This window comes from Enhydra lutris, unplaced genomic scaffold (genome assembly GCF_002288905.1).
Source record: "Enhydra lutris kenyoni isolate GAN:26980312 unplaced genomic scaffold, ASM228890v2 scaffoldscaffold29, whole genome shotgun sequence".
NCBI classification, from domain to species: Eukaryota; Metazoa; Chordata; class Mammalia; order Carnivora; family Mustelidae; genus Enhydra; species Enhydra lutris.
In genome coordinates this window covers 16780091-16797501 of record NW_019154113.1, presented here as the reverse complement: position 1 = coordinate 16797501, position 17411 = coordinate 16780091, and the positions used below count along the sequence as shown (strand labels likewise).

At 47.9% G+C, this 17411-nt stretch overlaps 1 protein-coding gene across 3 annotated transcripts in view; it reads right to left on the bottom strand.

The window, feature by feature from the left end:
• LOC111152655 (abhydrolase domain containing 2) overlaps nt 1-17411 on the bottom strand; it is a 94438-nt gene that overhangs the window by 22910 nt on the left and 54117 nt on the right. For all 3 annotated transcript variants that reach the window (XM_022511199.1, XM_022511201.1, XM_022511200.1), the window contains exons 4-5: nt 11336-11511; nt 8886-9053 (exon numbers count right to left, since the gene is read on the bottom strand). In XM_022511199.1, the coding sequence (XP_022366907.1) occupies nt 8886-9053; nt 11336-11511 (344 nt within the window). The remainder of the gene's footprint in view (nt 1-8885; nt 9054-11335; nt 11512-17411) is intronic.

Here is a 17411-nt window from a genome sequence, read left to right as displayed (position 1 = left end):
GCAAGACGAAACTTGAGACACCAACCTGGCTTTGGAGAGATGAGTACCGCAGGGCCAGCATCTTGGAAAGGCAACCTGCTGTGAACAGGAAAGAGCTTTTCCTCAGCCTCACACCCCTCAAGAAAAACAAGGTTAAGGCTACCCAAAAGCTACTTTCACAGAAGCCATTTCCCAGTGGCGCTAACGTGACAAAGTAGGCTTGTACACGGGGATGGTGGGAACTAGGTGCCCCTTGTGGATGGAGACCCTGAGTCATCTCTAGGTTCCCCCTGCCAGGCCCGGGCCGGGAACGTGGTGGGAGTGCCACACGTGTTAGCAGTGTGAGGAGGAGGTCTGAATCACGTGGCACCAAAGCACACGACACTGGCCGGCGTGACGGTGGTGACTGCACTGTCACGGAGCAGCTTGGTATCTTTCCCACTAAGTGCGATCCAAGAGAGCCATGTGGTAGGCTAAGAGTGTGGCTCCCGGCAGGTGTCGGGGGGCCAGCAGCCCCTGTCGTTTCTCAGAGCTGTGAAAGCCACCGCACGGCTGAGTCACTCGAGAGGAAAACAGCTGCAGGAATAAAGTGAGAGCCCTGTTTGTGCCCCAGACGAGCTGGGCGCGTCCTTATCTCTGAAATGGATTTTCACAAGTGAGCGCTTTCAGCTTCCTTTGCGCGAGTACAGAATACCTCACCCTGCCCTCCTCAGGCTGAAAGTGAAGGATCCAACTCTGATCCTGGAAGCCAGAGCCTGGTTCCTCCACGATTCTCTGGGTATTTACTGCCCCCGCCGCAGTCCCTAACGCTGGCCCCCTGGCACCAGCTCCACGCGCAGGGCCTCCCAGCATGTGATCTCGTCAGATGGTTTACCAAGATGCTTGAGCTTCCGCAAATCCACCACCTTCACTGTCTCATCCTCCCTCTCTTCACCCATCTCTTCTTTCCTCCTCTCCCACCGTGTCCTTCTGCCATGGTAACACTCAACTGTTGCAGAGGCCACGCGACTCATGGTTGTCAATCTGGAATCATGGATACGACCCAAAATTGAGGCCACGTCCATTAAAATGGTAGATATGAGAAACTTATCAAAACATCTGTATTCGTGATCTAATCAAAGATCTTCAGATAGATCGAGCAGCATAAAAACAAAATAGAAGTTCCTTACAAATCACTGTTGGCACCTCCTTACAGCAAGACGTCTTGGATCCTGGGTGATCTCTACAGCATGCTAACTAAGCAGGGTGGCCGTACATCCTAGTTTGCCTGGGAGAGTCCAGGACTATGCCTGTCATTCTGACGCAGTCATGAGTAAGGTCCTCCTTCACTCTCAAAAGTAACGCAGCTGGGATGCTCAATTATGGGGTCACCCTTGGTACGGGACCTTCCTCCCAAGACTGAAATGCTGCCTTCTAAGCAAGGCAAAGTTTTCTGGCCTTCCCTTGTGGTTCCAAATGATAGTTTATGAAACAAAAATTTCCAGTATTAAACTCAGGTGGACATTGCAGAACTCTTGCAAGCAACAGAAGACAGTGCTGGGATTTCAGACCCCTCTTCTCAACTTGACATCTGCTTCCAGAAACTCAAGCATTTAGAAATAAGGGAAGGGCCCGCTTCTGTGTATAAACACCCAGAGAAGGCAATTTAAATCTTCTGAGATCCCATTCAATGTCACAATGCCCCAGCTCGGTGTTTGGTCAGAGATGGGTACTAAGTTCTCAGGAGGCTTGTGAGCCTAAGGACTTGGTCACCTTGTGGGGGGGCAATGCCAGACTGTTCTTGCTCCTTTCACCTGATACAGAAGTGACTTTAAAAATCCTAAATTTTCTCTCTCATCCTCAAGATCAGACTCATGGTCTCTTTGTCACTTGGCTCAACGTCAAGAGCAGTCTTTGAAACGGAGGTCAGAATAAGCACAGCTGGATAATGCTGGCTGTCTGGTCCTCCCTTGGCTGGTGGACTGGGCGCAGCTGTACTCTGCTTTGAACGTGAACCCTGGATGGCCAGGATAAGGCAGTTAGCCAAAGACAGAAAGATGAAACAAAATGCTTCCTTAATTTACTGGTCTCCTGCATCACCCCTGACAAAAGTACTTATATTCCAAACAGCGTCTGGCTTAGAAAATCAATTTGGTCAATAAAGAGTCAGCCAACACGTCCATTGCTATAGTGTTTCAATTAAAGATTAGGCCCTTTAGAAGAAATATACTTCAAAAAAATCTTCAAGACGTCTACATCGCCTATCATTTTTAAGTGTTATTTACTGATTGCATCCACGTGAAAGGGTTGTGTACTTGGTCTGCTCCAGCACAGTACCCAAGCTCAGGAAGAAATTTAAAAGCCTGATAAATTTCATTCTTGCAGGTTTCACTCTTGTCATCCTAATGGCTTCACGTTTTATTTATGGTCAGATCAGCTAATGTCATTTCATTTAATCCAATTTCACTCGTCATACAAGAAATATTTTAACATATCCTAGATCAAAAAAATCTATGAATTATAGGGGCACCTGAGTGGCTCAGCGGGTAAAGTGTCTGACTCTTGATTTCAGCTCAGGGCATGATCTTAGGGTTGTGAGTTCAAGCCCTGCATCGGGCTCCATGCTGGGTGTGGAGCCTGCTTGAGATTCTCTCTCTCTCCCTCTCCTGTACCTTTCCCCTGAGCACATGTTCTCTCTCTCAAAAACATATATATACATATATGAACTCTACTGTAGGAAGTGGTGAGGAATTTTTTTTAAGGATGAAACGAATTTTTAGAAGGCTAAAATACAGCGAAAAGAGCATGTGTGACAATAAAAACAACTTGCCCATAGTGACTGCAGGAGCCTGCTATGCACCCAGCAGCCAGCATCGTTGAGACGGGTGACCCCAGCCCCGGCGCCCAGCACCCTGAGCCAGGCCACACTGTGCCACTTCTGAAGGCTGTGCAGTCATAAAGCACAGGCTGTGTCCTTTGAGGTCACCGCCGGGGCCTGGCTGTCTCTGCACAGAGTCATAACTTAGGAGCATGCTCAAGACAGAAAGAATTCTCGGCTCAGCAAGCCCAGCTTCTCAACGGTCCTTGCAAATGTTCACACGCGATCAGCTGCACGGAGCTGAGGCAGAGGCGAGATCATTTGACTGTTCAAGTCAACGTCCACCTTCTCTCCTCCAAGCTGCTCCCGGAAAATACAGAGCGGAAAACAGAAAAAAGTCACTGCTATTTCCTACTACTTGCTGGACTCCGCGCTCCACACTTTTATATTAATGCTCACTTTCTCAACAACCTGGGTGAACTAGGTGTTCAAACCCCCATTGGCTGGACGCTAAAACACAGGCTCTTTCCTTATGCGGGCATTTCCTGAGCCTCTCCCTCAAAGTGATGTACCATCTGTAGGAGACAAATGTAAAAAATCACATAAAAATTGAAAACCAGGGGGCACCTGGGTGGCTCAGTGGGTTGAGCCTCTGCCTTCAGCTCAGGTCACGATCTCAGGGTCCTGGGATCGAGCTCCGCATCGGGCTCTCTGCTCAGCAGGCAGCCTGCTTCCCTCTCTCTCTGCCTGCCTCTCTGCCTACTTGTGATATCTATCTGTCAAATAAATAAATAAAATCTTTAAAAAAAAAATTGAAAACCAGAATCTGGTCCCTGCTCCTGAAAAGGACAATGTCTGAACAATGTTCTTTATAGACAGACCCAGCCAAGAAGCTCAGACTGATTCTGACTGTGCTCCCCACCTCCCCACCCCATGGTGAGCAGCTCCCCAGCAACCCGGAAGCTGCAAGGTGGCAGGCCCTCTGCGCACTGCCTGTGTTCCCCTCGCAGGGGCTGGCCCGCCCTACAGATGTCTCTTGGATGCTGGATGAACGAAAGAGCAGAGCCCGGACCCACCAGGCCCACTGCCAGGGCTCTGAGAAGCTCGGGGATGCACTTTTGCCTTAAACCTACGTGTCCAAGTGGGAACTCTCCCCTTGCTCCTGAGAAGTCTCAGCAGAACATGGTCCCTCACTCAGAGAGGTGATGTGGCCTGCGGTTCAAAAGCACGAGCTTCAGGACTAGACCATCTGGATGGGAAACCTGGGCCACCTGCTCATCAGCTTTGTGATCTGAAGCAAGTTATACAACCTCACTGGGCCTCAGGTTCCTCGTCTGTAAAAGGGGGACAGCCCGTTTAATACATCCTATCAGTACTCAGAACAGTGCCGGCTACACAACAAACACTATTCATATAAACAGTAATGACCACTGTCACCGAGTGGGGGAAAAGTCTTCTGAAACCCTCAGCTGCCTCCCTTCTCCTGTCCAGTCCTCACGGACAATACCCTGCATGGGAAACGTGCACCACCCCGGACTGGTGCTGACTGGGATGGTGAACCACACAGTCTGAAGGCTGGTTCTGCCACTTATGAGGGGTGGGACCCCGGGCAAGCCTGTGGAGCAGGAACACTAGCATCGACCTCCGGACGTCAGCGGGGATCGGAAGAAGGCTCAGCGCACCCTGGCACTTGTTGGTCAGTGGGAGCTACATGGGAAGTGCTGTCATACAGGATTTTCCTTAATGATTTCATCCTTCAAAGGCAGCATGAAGGACTCTAAGTCACGAGAATGTGTAAGTACCCGTTTAGGAAATTCTTCCGTTTGCGAGAGATCTGTTTTTCACACTTTCCAATCACACCAGCAAAGATGTCCAGTAGCAAGGGACCGGTGCTCATGTGGTCTGGAACAGTCTGATAAGTGGGGAAAGGTCTTCTACCATGTTCTTAGAGAGACCTTGGGAGGGGGTGGTATTTAACAGGAAAAGAAGAATGGAAAGCTTCCTGTTAATATCCTCTTTACTTTTCCTCGGGTCAAGATCAGTCTCCAGCGGCCACAGAGGGGTGTTTGCAGGGACTTGTCAGCCCATCCTCTGCTCGAGAGCAGTGTGGCTCGCACAGGGGAAGACTCCTGTGACCATCGGGGCATGAGTTTGAGACGCAGTTTGCCAAGATCACCTTACAGACAGTCATCTCTTGGCCCTCACCTCAGTCCGCAGTCAGCACTGATGCCGCGAGCACGTTCTGGGGGCCGAGCAGGATTCTGGGCACAGGGAGCCACCCCAGGGAGCACAGAGACAGCTGGCTCCCATCAAAAAGCCTTGGGGAGACTGGGGATTAGAGAACGACTGGGGGGTGAGGGCAGGGGACAAGGACCTTCCGAGAAGGTGACATCTTAGTTGAGACCTGAACGACAAGAAGTAGCTAAGTGAAGACCAGAGAAGGGCCGTCCAGACAGAGCTGGGGCACACCTGTGACAGGCAGCCCTCAGGCCAGAGATTCCTTAACATCACATCCAGTCCTCCCGCACGGACCAGGCCGACGCAGTTGGGGGTCTATGAACGGTGAAGGGAAGGAGATTGAAAAGAGGTTTAAGATGGCTCCACTTTCTTTTTACCTTTTCCACTGAAAAGCAGAGGAAGGGAAAAAAGAGGGAGGGAACAGTAATACTAAATACTAAATACTAAATACTAAAATAAATAGAAGAGGCTTAAGAAACCGATCATCCAACCGCAGTGTAAGGAATGGATTTGGAGCCTGAGTCACGGACAAAGAAAGAAGTCGGCTGGGGCTGTTAGGGACCGCTGGTGTGACGGTGATATTGTGCTAATTATTTTAGGAGCCAGACCGTGTCCTCCCCAGTTCATATATTGGAGTCCTAGCTGCCAATGCCTCAGAATCTGACTGTATTTGGAGAAAGGGCCTTTAGAGAAATAATTAAGTTAAAACAGTGTCATTGGGGTTGAGTTCTAATCCAACCTGACTGGTGTCTTCATAAGGAGAGGAGAGGAGGACACAGACAAAGGGAGACACACACACACACTCAGACACACAAGACAAGGAGAAGACCGTCACCTACAAGCCTGGGAGAGAAGATCTCCCGGAGAGGTAGCCCACACCTTGAACTTAAACTCCAGGCCTCCGGAACACTGAGAGGATAAGTGTCTGTCCTTTAGGCCACCCAGAAGGTGGTATTTTGTGAGGGCAGTCCTAGCAAACTAAAACAGTTTACAAAGAGTCTGCATAGTTTAGCATCATACACCAAAATAGTCACAGATGGAAGGAAGGGCTCTTCGGGACAAACTCCAAAATAATCTTTGAAAGGGAAGGAAAGGGCAGGAAGGGGGTTGTGGGTAAAATGAGACTGGCCGTAAGTTGAGTAACTGTTGAGGCTGGATGGTGTGTACACGGAGGCTCATTTGACGATTCTCTCTACCTTTGTGTATTTTGAACATTTCTCTAACAGAAAATTTTTTTTAAAAACTGAAGAGGAAACATATCTTCCAGGTCATCCGCCCTCCTGGAAAACTACCAGAGTACGACCAACTATAGGAATTTACCTCTAAAATGCTGATGAAACTGGAACAACAACAAATGAAAGGAGACGGTTAACTGACTTTGAAAACCTTGGGGGGCTGAGTTCTCCCTGGACGGGCTGACTTTGCTCCGTGGATTCTCCTTGCTGGGATCCAGCTCACCAGCCCCCACATACCACGCTGCCCGCCCCCCGAGCCCACTCCCTTCTGTTTAGGAGCTCCAACTCCTGGGACCTCAAGGACCCGGTTCTGATGCTGTTCCGGGAAGAATCTTTCCTTCCGCAACACCACTGCTTGCCTATGGAGACAGGCGGGTTTCTCTCTGCTGCTGCCTCCCCCATCACCCTGTGGCATGGTGATTCACTGATGGAACATGTCTTATTTATCTGGGTGGCAGAGAGCGCGGCTAATCCCTAGCTTGCATGAACAGATCTTCAAGTATTTGAATAAAGACGAACTGAACATTTAATGAATGGATACTATAGGTTAGGCGCTCAGCTACCTGCTAAGTCCTTAGTAACCCAAGTTTAACTGGACAATTGTGACCCCCCTTTGGGGCTGTTGAAGAATCTGGAACTGATTGTTAAGTCAGCAGCAGGGCAGGGGCCGAGGGGACCTTCTCTGTGACCGTCCCTGTGCCACACTGCACCCACTCTTCTCTGCTCCTTCAGCAAATCCCCCAGCTTGTGTGCGAATGTCTGCCAACCTAGTGTCCCTTCCCCATGGCCCCTGGCATGGCACTCCTGGGAGTGCCACACACACCCAGCGCTTCTGCTAGCTCTGACCTGATCCTGGACGCCGGAGCAGCTAGACCCAGGCTCTTCTCTTAGCTCTCGGGCTTACCAGCTCTATCCCTCGCCCCAGTTACATGACCTCTCTGTGCCTCTGGGTGGCTTCTCATCACAATTTCCCTAAGTGTCCCGCTGGCTGCTGTGGAGATTAAAGGGATGACGTCTGTGAGAGACATGAGCACAGGGTCAGGCACACGTTAAGTGCCCTCGCTGGCATCTCGTCTTGTTTTTGGCGGTTCATGCGGTTAGACGGCACTCCCAAGTCTGTCTCCGTCTGCGGTCCTGAGTGAGGCCAAGCCATGCCTCCTCGTTCTCAACTTGGTGGACGGATTTTTATATCCATGTACAGGTCCTTATTATAATCCTTCCCCATTGTTCTCACTTCTGTGAGAGTCTGCCTGTTTCTGCCTTTTGGATCCAATCCCGTCTCCTACTCGCTCACTCTTCTGTTCCTGAGTGATCTGTAAATCTGGATCTTTACCTATATCTTCAGGCCACCGACCAACTATTGAGCAGAAGAGTCTGTAACACGGGGTCTTTAGTCGTGGGAGTGAGCACGAGAAGCAGCAGGGCGCGGGGCAGCCTGGTGGGCCCAGAACAGGTGTCCCACTCACGCCTCCCTACCGGCGCCCTACACGTCACCAGCAGCCACATAAACCGGTACAGCCTTGCTGGAGGAGAGTCTGACAGTACGGACAAACAGGCATACAGAATGTCGACTCTGAAATTCTAGCCCCGGAAATTCAGCCCAAAGTAGTCATTAAAGAGTATAAACAAATTCTATGCGAAAGCTATTTATAGCATCATTATTTAAAATGCCAAAAAACTCTATAAACTAAATGGACTACAAAGAGGAAGGGTTAGATAAACAATAACGGAATAATAATAGCAACGGGGCTCTTAAAGATTAAATGTAGTGACTATGCACCTTTATGCTAGCGAATATAAGATTATTTAAACTAAGTCACCACAGATATACACACTAAGGCTGCCTTTAAATAAAAACTACATACACACAGATGGAAGAATGGGAAGATAAACAAGTCGAAAATTAGAGTTATAGCAGAATGGTGGATGCAATTTTCGGTTGTTTCCCATTAAAACACAGAGTAATTTCTTTGGTTATAAACAATGCCAGTGTTTGTGCGTATTCAAACACATATCTTATGTGTTTATTATTTATGTGTGCATCTATAATATGAAGGGAGATTTAAATAAGAATCAAGAACGGGCAGCCTGGAAGACAGAGCCTTCCTTAACACGGGACTTCAATTAGAGGCAAGAAGCACTTGTCTCAATATGAGATCCGGTTCCTCTCTGCAAGGAACTTGGAACCCAGTGAGTCACTGATGCCAGATTTCTTTCCCACAGACATGCGTGTGCGTCATCGCAACCCTTGCCCACCAGTCACAAGAGTCCTGAAGAACTGGGGTCGGGATGGCTCAGTGGTGCCAGGCGTGGGCTACAGGGGGGTCCCTGGCCCTGCTCTGATGCCTACCCACCAGCAGGGGGCGGCAGGGGACACCCTGCCCCCATGACTTTCACTGGGTCTCCAGGAGGCAGGATGCACTGGGGGTGGCTCTGGGGCCCATCCGAAAGGCTGACCTGAAGCATGGCATCATAAATGTCCCACACACACCAGCTGCTGGCGTAACCCCGAGCCCCGCTGCCTCTCCAGATGGGCATAAATTCTGCCCTCAGAAAGGTACAGCAGGACAGAAGTGACAGTGCGCTCGCTCGTAGTCAGAACGATAAGGGGGATTCCACGTGGCCGTGGCACTTACCGTAGGTGAACATGCGCGGTGAGGTCAGCTCAATGTTGGGCAAGGCGCCCAGGTGGTTGAGCACCGCGCACCGGTAGCCGTTTTTCTGGGCATAGTCCACGAAGGTGCGGATGTACTGCTTCTCGCTGTGATTGGCGATTCCCGGGCAGATGACCATAGTAACATCATCTACGGGGTGAAGAGAAAAATCCCCATGAACCGCATGAGGCGTGATGATAAACGGCCATGACGATACATCACTGGCCTAGAAAACAGCAGGAGGGAAACTGACATCCATCTTTCCACTAAGTTCTCTGGGAAGAAGCATCTTTACCTTCTGGGTGGAGTTAGCCCGATCGGCGCTTCTCAAACTACTTACGGTGAAGGGTCAGTTGTTAAAATTCCCAATCGTGGACAGATAATTTTGAAAAATACGATAAAAATTAATGACTACAAAGGTGAAATGAAAACAATTTAAATCTCGATTTTTTATTATTAGATTCAGCAGATACAAAATTACTCAGCCACACTGCTTTCCAGGTTTCCAAACCTTCCTCTTAATTTCTGTATGAATGATGGGATGCAGGCATGGAAAAACAGGAAGTAGTCTGCACAGGCTTCTTTGATCAAGCAATTTGACTTCCAGATATTTGTCTACAGATACAACTGTACATTGTGCAGAACAAGAGATGTACATGACAGGTGATAATGGCAAAAGAGTGAACACAAGCTAAATGCCCCAAAATAGAGGTCTGGTTAAATAAATTATTGCACATCCAAGTGATGAAATGTTATGTAGCCCTTAGAAATAACGAGACACATCTTTACGGGTGCTGATAGGGTGAGCTCTCCAACATGTATTAAGTGGGAAAAAAAGCAAGGTGTGGAAAAGGGTTATGAACGCTGCCATTTGCATGGAGGGGAAAAAGACATCTATGTTTAGAAATGCATCCACTAGCCCTGGAATCATAGTGAGAAACCTAACAGTGAGTACCACTGGGGAGGAGTGTGGGTGGGCAGTAGGAGTAGAAGAGAGATATATACTTGCTCTGTATATCTTAAAGGTACCTTTTGAATTTTCTTTTTTTTTTTTTTTTAAAGATTTCATTTATTTATTTGACAGACAGAGATCCCTCAGGACCACGAATTACGTCCTGAGCGAGTGGTACTCTGAAGAACGAAAGCAGGAAGGTGTGATGGATTGACTGGGAAGGGAACATTAGCAAGGGGAGGCAGGGGCTGTCCCTCTGAGGAGGTGACAGCTGAGTTGAGATCTGAGTGACAAGGAGGAGGCAGCCATGGAGGGGTCTGGGGCTGAGTGTAACAGGCAAAGGGAACACCCACTAAACCTTCGGCACCAGCTTGTCAACAGCGCTGGTTACCGTAAAGAACTGAAAGGTACAAGAGGTTTACTGGAACTTCCTCCCAAGTAGTTACCGAGATCCTATAAAAACCAAGGTGCCTTGGGGCGCTTGGGTGGCTCAGTCGGTTGGGCATCTGACTCTTGATTTCAGCTCAGATCATGATCCCAGGGTCGTGAGATCGAGCCCCTCATTGGGCTCTATGCCCAGTAGGGAGTCTCCGTGGGATTCTCTCTCTTCCTCTGCCCCGCCCCCTGCCACTTGTGCACACAAGCTCTCTCTCTGAATAAATAGATCAAATCTTTACAAAATAAAAAAGCACAAAAAACCCCTCAGACCTAGGTGCCTTGCATACTACGGAACTGAGAAGACACATCCTCCTCTAGGAGGGGCAGTGGGAGGCAGCTGGCATCCTAACTCCACTCACTCATGAGTCCTCCCACGAAGCTCTCTGTAACGGCTGCTTACTAGGCAGGCCGCACAGAGCAACGCTGGCTTCCAGCCACAGCAGTGATTGAGAAGCTTCTGACAGACAGGTATCCCAGAGCCCTGCGTACATGGACCTGAATGTGTCTTTTTGTCCACGGCAACCGACACAGAGGGTGCCTGCGAGCCTCCGCCATCTGCTATTATCCAACAAACCAGACCGGCCTATGCCGTGTCTCTGAGCTTTAGTTTCTCTCATCAGTAGAGTCGGGACAATAAGGCACCCACCTCTTGGGGTTGCTGCAAAGCTTAACTGAAAGAACAGGACCTACAAAGCTCTTAGAAGAGTCTGGCTTCTATTGCTGTCATCAAACCAGAGGCCTGGTCCTGACGGGGCCTGGGCTCCACGTTCTCCCACAGCCCCTTACACCGAGCTTCTGTATCTCATGGGAGGACTAACAACCACATCCAGCATTGCTGTCTGAGGGGCCCAACGTGGTGTCCAGCAAGCACATGATAGCACGAACCCTTGCAGGCCGCCCCTGGGTGATGAACCGCAGTGGGCTTCCTCCCAGCCCCCAGCATGATGCTGAGTTGGCGGGACAAGCGCGTACACCGTGCTCCCTCACTGCCCAGTGTTCCCATTCCGGGCAATGGCCCCATCGCAGACCTGCGCTAGCTCACCTCCAACACAGTGCTCTGCCAAGGGCTCGAAGAGGTCGAAGGTCGAAGTGGCTCCGTCGGACATGGTGATGAACTTGCGGTGCCCGTAGGGGTGTGGCGACCTCACCCTTCCCATCTTCCCGTACAAGGCTGTCTGGATGTGTCCACTTTTCCCCCAGATCAACGGTGGAATGTATCTAAGAAAGCAGAGGAGGAGAGCTCAATTTCTGCCACGCTTGAACAGTGCATGGAAAAAACTTCAAGCAAACGTCTCTCAACCTATTTAAGTTCTTTTCCTGACAAATTCTGTATAGGAAGCGTGAATATGGGATTTTCTGTACCTTACATCCATGCCAGGATTGGCGCCCTTTCCCCATTTGCTAATACATCCTGTATCAGATCAGCTTTAGAAATCACTGGCACATGCTTACACAGACAGGATTTCAAATTTACAGTGTTAAGTAATTCGATATGAGTTATTTCTGTAACGCAGATGAAAAAGCAAAGCAACTAATACATTTTGAACACATGCTACATCGCAGAGCTAGCCTCATTATCAGATGAGCTAACGTATATAAAATATCTAGCACACGGCCTACACTCAGTAAATGCTCACTTCTTTGCCTTCCTCCAATAAGACCGGCCCCAGCTCTTGTGGGTACCCCGTTAACCAAACCCGCTGCTCTCCCAAGAGTCTATGAGTGCCTCGTGCCGCTGTCGGGGGGTACACTGTATGCTCCAGAGAATGTGCTGGAAGGGCAGAGCAGTGTGAATGTTTGTCGGGTTAAGTGAAAGATAAAGGCTTGTTAGCCTAAGCAAGTCATGACGCCACCCTAACCATCGTCCTTCGTGAAAACGCGGAGTGACCCTGGTCCCTGGGAGTAAACACAAAAATCCCCAACTAGTTAATTACTGGGAAAACAGGGTACTCTGTTACAACTAAGAAATGATTATAGTTCGCAGCCCTGGCATGGGATGGTCCCATTTCCTGAAACTGCCACTGATTTCTCTTGCCCAGCCTTGAGCCCAGGCCTGGTGGTTGGCCAAGATCTGGGTTCTATGTAAATTAGAGTCACAGAACATGAAACATGGTAATGACATCCATCCTTCATCTCTGTATTATATCACAGTGGTGAGCACTTAGTTTCTTAAAGATTTATTTTTAGAGAGAAAGTACACGAGCAGGGGGAGGGACAGACGGAGAGGGAGAAAGCAGATTCCCTGCTGAGTGGGGAGCCTGACGTGGGGCTCGATCCCAGGACCCTGAGATCGTGACCTGAGCCAAAACCAAGAGTCGGAAGCTTAAGTGACTGAGCCACCCTGGTGCTCTGTGGTGAGCAATTTCTTAAGAGCTCACTTTAACCCATTTCCCAATTCATGCCTATCATTTCCATCATACCTGTTGATCCTAAAAACCCTCCTTAAATTAGACCAGACTTTTTTCTTTTTTTAAACGAATTCATTAAGTCTCCACAAATTTAAGAGAAGTGAAGGTATCACCTTAAGCAAGCCAGTTCCAGAACAAACTTCCTCTGTGCTGGTGGGGAGGAGAGGAAAGATTATTTTAAGACCTTAGGACATGAAGCCATTTGCCAGCGTGACGCCACAGGTGCAAATCTCAGTGCCAAGGCCATGGCATTCGGGAAGCAGATAGAAGCGTTTATAAGAGATGAGTGGATTATAACAGCAACAAGAAGCCAGCCTATAAAGATCACATCAGCTGGACAGCTCAGTATTGCACAAGATTTAGCTACAGCATTTATAAAGGGGTCCAGACGATAAATTACGAATATGGGGAGGGAAGTGATCCAAGAAACCAAATTCCTGGTTGCACCCAGAGGAAAATTCAGAGATAATTTTTGTTTATAGAATAAATGAAAAATAGAAATGTGCTGAGGTTAAACAGGACAATAGAAGTATGAATTAAATTTCATATGCGTATCTCCTGATCTTGTTCAGAATACAATAGAATTTCAGAAAATGACAAAAGAATAAAATAAAATCTTTTCTTGGTAGTCCCAGGCTTCCCATATAATGATGGCACGTGTGGTCCTCCTGATGCTGCCCCCCTGATTCGGGGTCATGTCACCTCTCTGAGGTGGCCTCTAGCCCCTACTCTCGTCCACTTACTCCGGCCTCCACCTGCCAATGGAGGGAAAAGCAACCATGTGAGCCCGGCTGTCCCCCTCCACTGCTTGGGTCCTAAGTTGCCCTAGGAGGCCCACCATGCCCTGCCCGCTTACATCTTTCTGTGTAAGTTCGGATAAGCCAGAGCCATTGGCCTGTCTCCACTCCGAAGAGGCGTGCTGCCCGCTGTGCTATTTTTATCCCAAGAGCCTTTGCTCAAGCTGTTGCTTCTGCCTGTAATATTCCCCTTTTCTCCCTGCACACCCAATTTTTCTGTTCCGCAGCTACTATCTGTCTTTCAAGACTCACTTCCAATCAGGCTGCTGGGGGAGCTGCCCCTTCTCTGTGCCCCCTGGCAAAGCACCCTGTGCACAGCTCCGTCCTGGCACCCAGGGGGCCTGATCGACATGAGGGCTCTTTTCAAGCACATTCTTCCCCACCAGCTGCAGGAGCCAGGCTTGTCCAGCTTTGTGTGTATCCCCAGGGCGCTCCACATGCCGAGCACGAAGGGAAGACTGCTGGATGAATTGGGAGCGGACCCACAGAGCAGAGCTGAGAAGGCACGGAAAAAACATGCACCCTAATAATGTGAGTTGGGCTGTAGCATGATTGGTGTTTGGTTCCTGTCCTCTTTCCAGGCTACCCAGCACCATTCTCAGAGAAAATCCAGAGTATGCGCGTGTGTACGTGTGCGGGTGTCCATGTGTGTGCACGTGTGCGCGTGGGAAAAAGCGACTGCCTCAGGATCGCTGGGGGACTTCCTCACTTCAGTGTGAAACAGTGTGCACAGTTAGTTGTGCACAGCGGGTGTTTCACAATCTTTAATGACAATACCACCTTCTGATAAAACGCTGTTTTCAACGCACATCACACCGCCACCACACCGGCATTTACCCAATCGAATTTTTAGACCGCATACACTGTGGCGAAGCGTTGTTGTGTGTTTTCATCTGTTTGCATAATTTACCCACAGGTCACACGAAAAAATTTAAAAAGGAAAAACCAGAATGGGTGTAACTAGTTACGTAGTTTGGGTCAAGGAGGAAACACGGATCAACACAGTGGAATCGGGGCGCCTGGGTGGCTCAGTGGGTTAAAGCCTCTGCCTTCGGCTCAGGTCATGATCTCAGGGTCCTGGGATCCAACCCTGCATCAGGCTCTCTGCTCAGCGGGGAGCCTGCTTCCCCCCCCCCCCACCCCCGCCCTCTCTCTCTGCTTACTTGTGGTCTCTTTCTCTGTCAAATGAATAAATAAAATCTTAAAAAAAAAGCAGAATCTTTTGAAATTTATATAAACATATAAGCACTTAAGAGATGCTACAAAGTGTCCATGGAGGAATCTGCTTTACTCTGGCCCTTCAGAGAGAAGCCTGGCAGCTTCTGCCTTTACCTCCTTGGAAGCCTGGCGCCTTACTCTGAGGCAGTCTGGACCTGACTACCCCATGAGGAGAGGCAGCCCCGAGGGGGTTGGAGACACAGAATGGAGCGCGGTGTGTGTTTTAAATTCCGAGCACCACCAAACTGTCTTCCAAAACAGATGGACCCAATTTACATTTGCAAATTTTGCATGGAAGTACCTGTCTTCTTCACCCTCATCCATAATTAGCACTGTCAATCTTTCACATTTCGGCCATCTTGATGGGCAAAAAATGGATATTTAACTTCAATACGTGTTTCTTAAGATGGACTCAATCCGTGGAAAACACATTTTGGGTTTTTTTTAATTACTTAATTTATTTTTTAAATTTATTTTTTAAATTTCTTTTCAGTGTACCAGAATTTATTGTTTATGGAAAACACGTTTCTTATTTGAATTGGCATCTTTCTGATTCATATGTTCCCCAGTCATTCCTGTTTCTCTTATGTAAACAGTTTGTACCCTTGGTCCATTTTCCTGTTATATTTTTTATCTTTTTCCAATTGATTCATGGGTGCTGTTCTTATCACCCCTACACCGTGTCATTTTCTATTATACGTTGTAAAGGCTTTCTCCTAGTTTGTCGCATATTTTAATTTTATCTTACATAACTTTCATATTTTGTGGTTAAATTTGTTACTTTTCTTTCCTTTAGAAAAAAAAATTTTTTTTTTAAAGTAATCTCTCCATCCAGCGTGGGGCTCGAACTCATGACCCTGAGGATCAAGAGTCGCACACTCCTTAGACTGAACCAGCCTGGTGCCCTGAATTTGTTAGGTTTTTCTATTAAAACCTTTGTGGTTTACATCTTGTTTTAAAAAGAGCTATTTGAGCACACGACTTTAAATCCATTCCTCAGTATTTCCTTCTATTATGCCTATAGTTTTTAAAAAAATGCATTACCCTTAAATCTACTTATATTTGTAAATGACGCAAAGTAAAGATCTAATTCATTTTTTCCCGACAGTTAGCTAATTAACTTTATACTATAAATGGTTCATCCTTTCCCTACTGATTTTAACTGTTGTCTTTAACATATACCAAGTTCCCAATGAAACATTTAGATATTTTTCTATATTTTCTTTTCTGATTCATTGATCTATGTGTCTATTCTTGTGCCAATATGACTCTGTCTTAATGAACATAGCTTTAGGGACTATTTTGAGAGTTGCTAGTGCGGGCTTTCACTTTTCCTTTCCAAAATTTTCTTGGCAGATTTTCGGCATTTTGTTTTCCAGGTGAATTACAGGATTAGCTTGTTCCATGAAAATTTTGGGATTTCTTATTGTTAACACACCTTGGGGAAAACGGACATCTTTACAATTTTTACTTGTCCCATTAAAAAAAACATACTGTATCTCTCTATAACTCAAGCATTTATGTCCTACAGTGAAACTTTATAGCTTGCTTCACGTTGCAATACTCGGTTTTTACTACACTAATTTGCATGCATTTCTACATTTTTAAAAAAGCTATTCTTAGAGTGAGCATCTGGGTGTGTTTTACTCCTAGCTCCCTGAAAGCAGAGGCAATGTCTTCTATGCTAACACATATGCTAGTCTGTCCAATGTTGTGCTGTGGCCAGTGAGTAATAAATGCTTGTTGTAAATAAACGAATGTTATTAAGAAAGAAGCTAAACCACAACAAAAAATGGAGAGGCCGGCGTGTCCCGATCTTCTGAACCTATCTGTACACAACACCAGGCTATACTAACAGAATCACCCAATGGGAAAGTCCACAAGGGAAAATCAGGAACCCCCCGTCAATGGCCCGCCATATACACATACACACTGTGTTCGGGCAGATGGAGTTCACATCAGCAAGGACAGATGGCTGTTGGGCTGTTTACAAAAGAGCTGGGGAAAAAAAAAAAGTTGACTAATGCTTATCTTTGCCCTCAATCTGTGAGTGACCAATCAATTCTTTCTTATGGGACCTGGGTTCTTTGGTTGACGTCAAACTACTTTATAGCAATCGGATGCAGACCTAGCTGTCATTCCCTCGGATTCTCTCCAGCTGCCCTCTAGCAAACTAGCACAGAGCTGGCACACATATGTCATCTCAGACTGAGCCCCCCCCACCCCCATTCCCCGCACGCAGGTCTCTTTCAGTGAGCCAGAAGCCCAGCAGCAGCTCCTCCTCGGCTAAAATTTTATGTTTGTTTCAGACAAGATGCTAGGATTAATGTAACACAATCCAACCCCAATGAATTTAAGAAGGTACAGTGCTGGGGTCCTCCCCAAGTAAACAAGAGGCTAGAGGACCAGGCTTGAAGGAGGTAGGCCTGAGGAAAGAAAGTGGGGCTGCTGTACGAATGTGCTGTCTACACAGTCTGCAGCACCTCCAGGAGGCAATGCCCCAGGAGTGGGGTGTCTCAAAGGAGGGAATTTTGGGGGGCAGAGCACCCTGACTTATTTCCTGTGTGCAATGGGAGAAGACTTCCCCGAGAGGAAATCTGTGTCCCCTTGGAGAAAAAGAAAGGATGCTGGGCAGCCAGAAAGCGACATATACTCCCCACAGGGTCTGGGGCTGGACCCATCTTTGCTTTAAGAG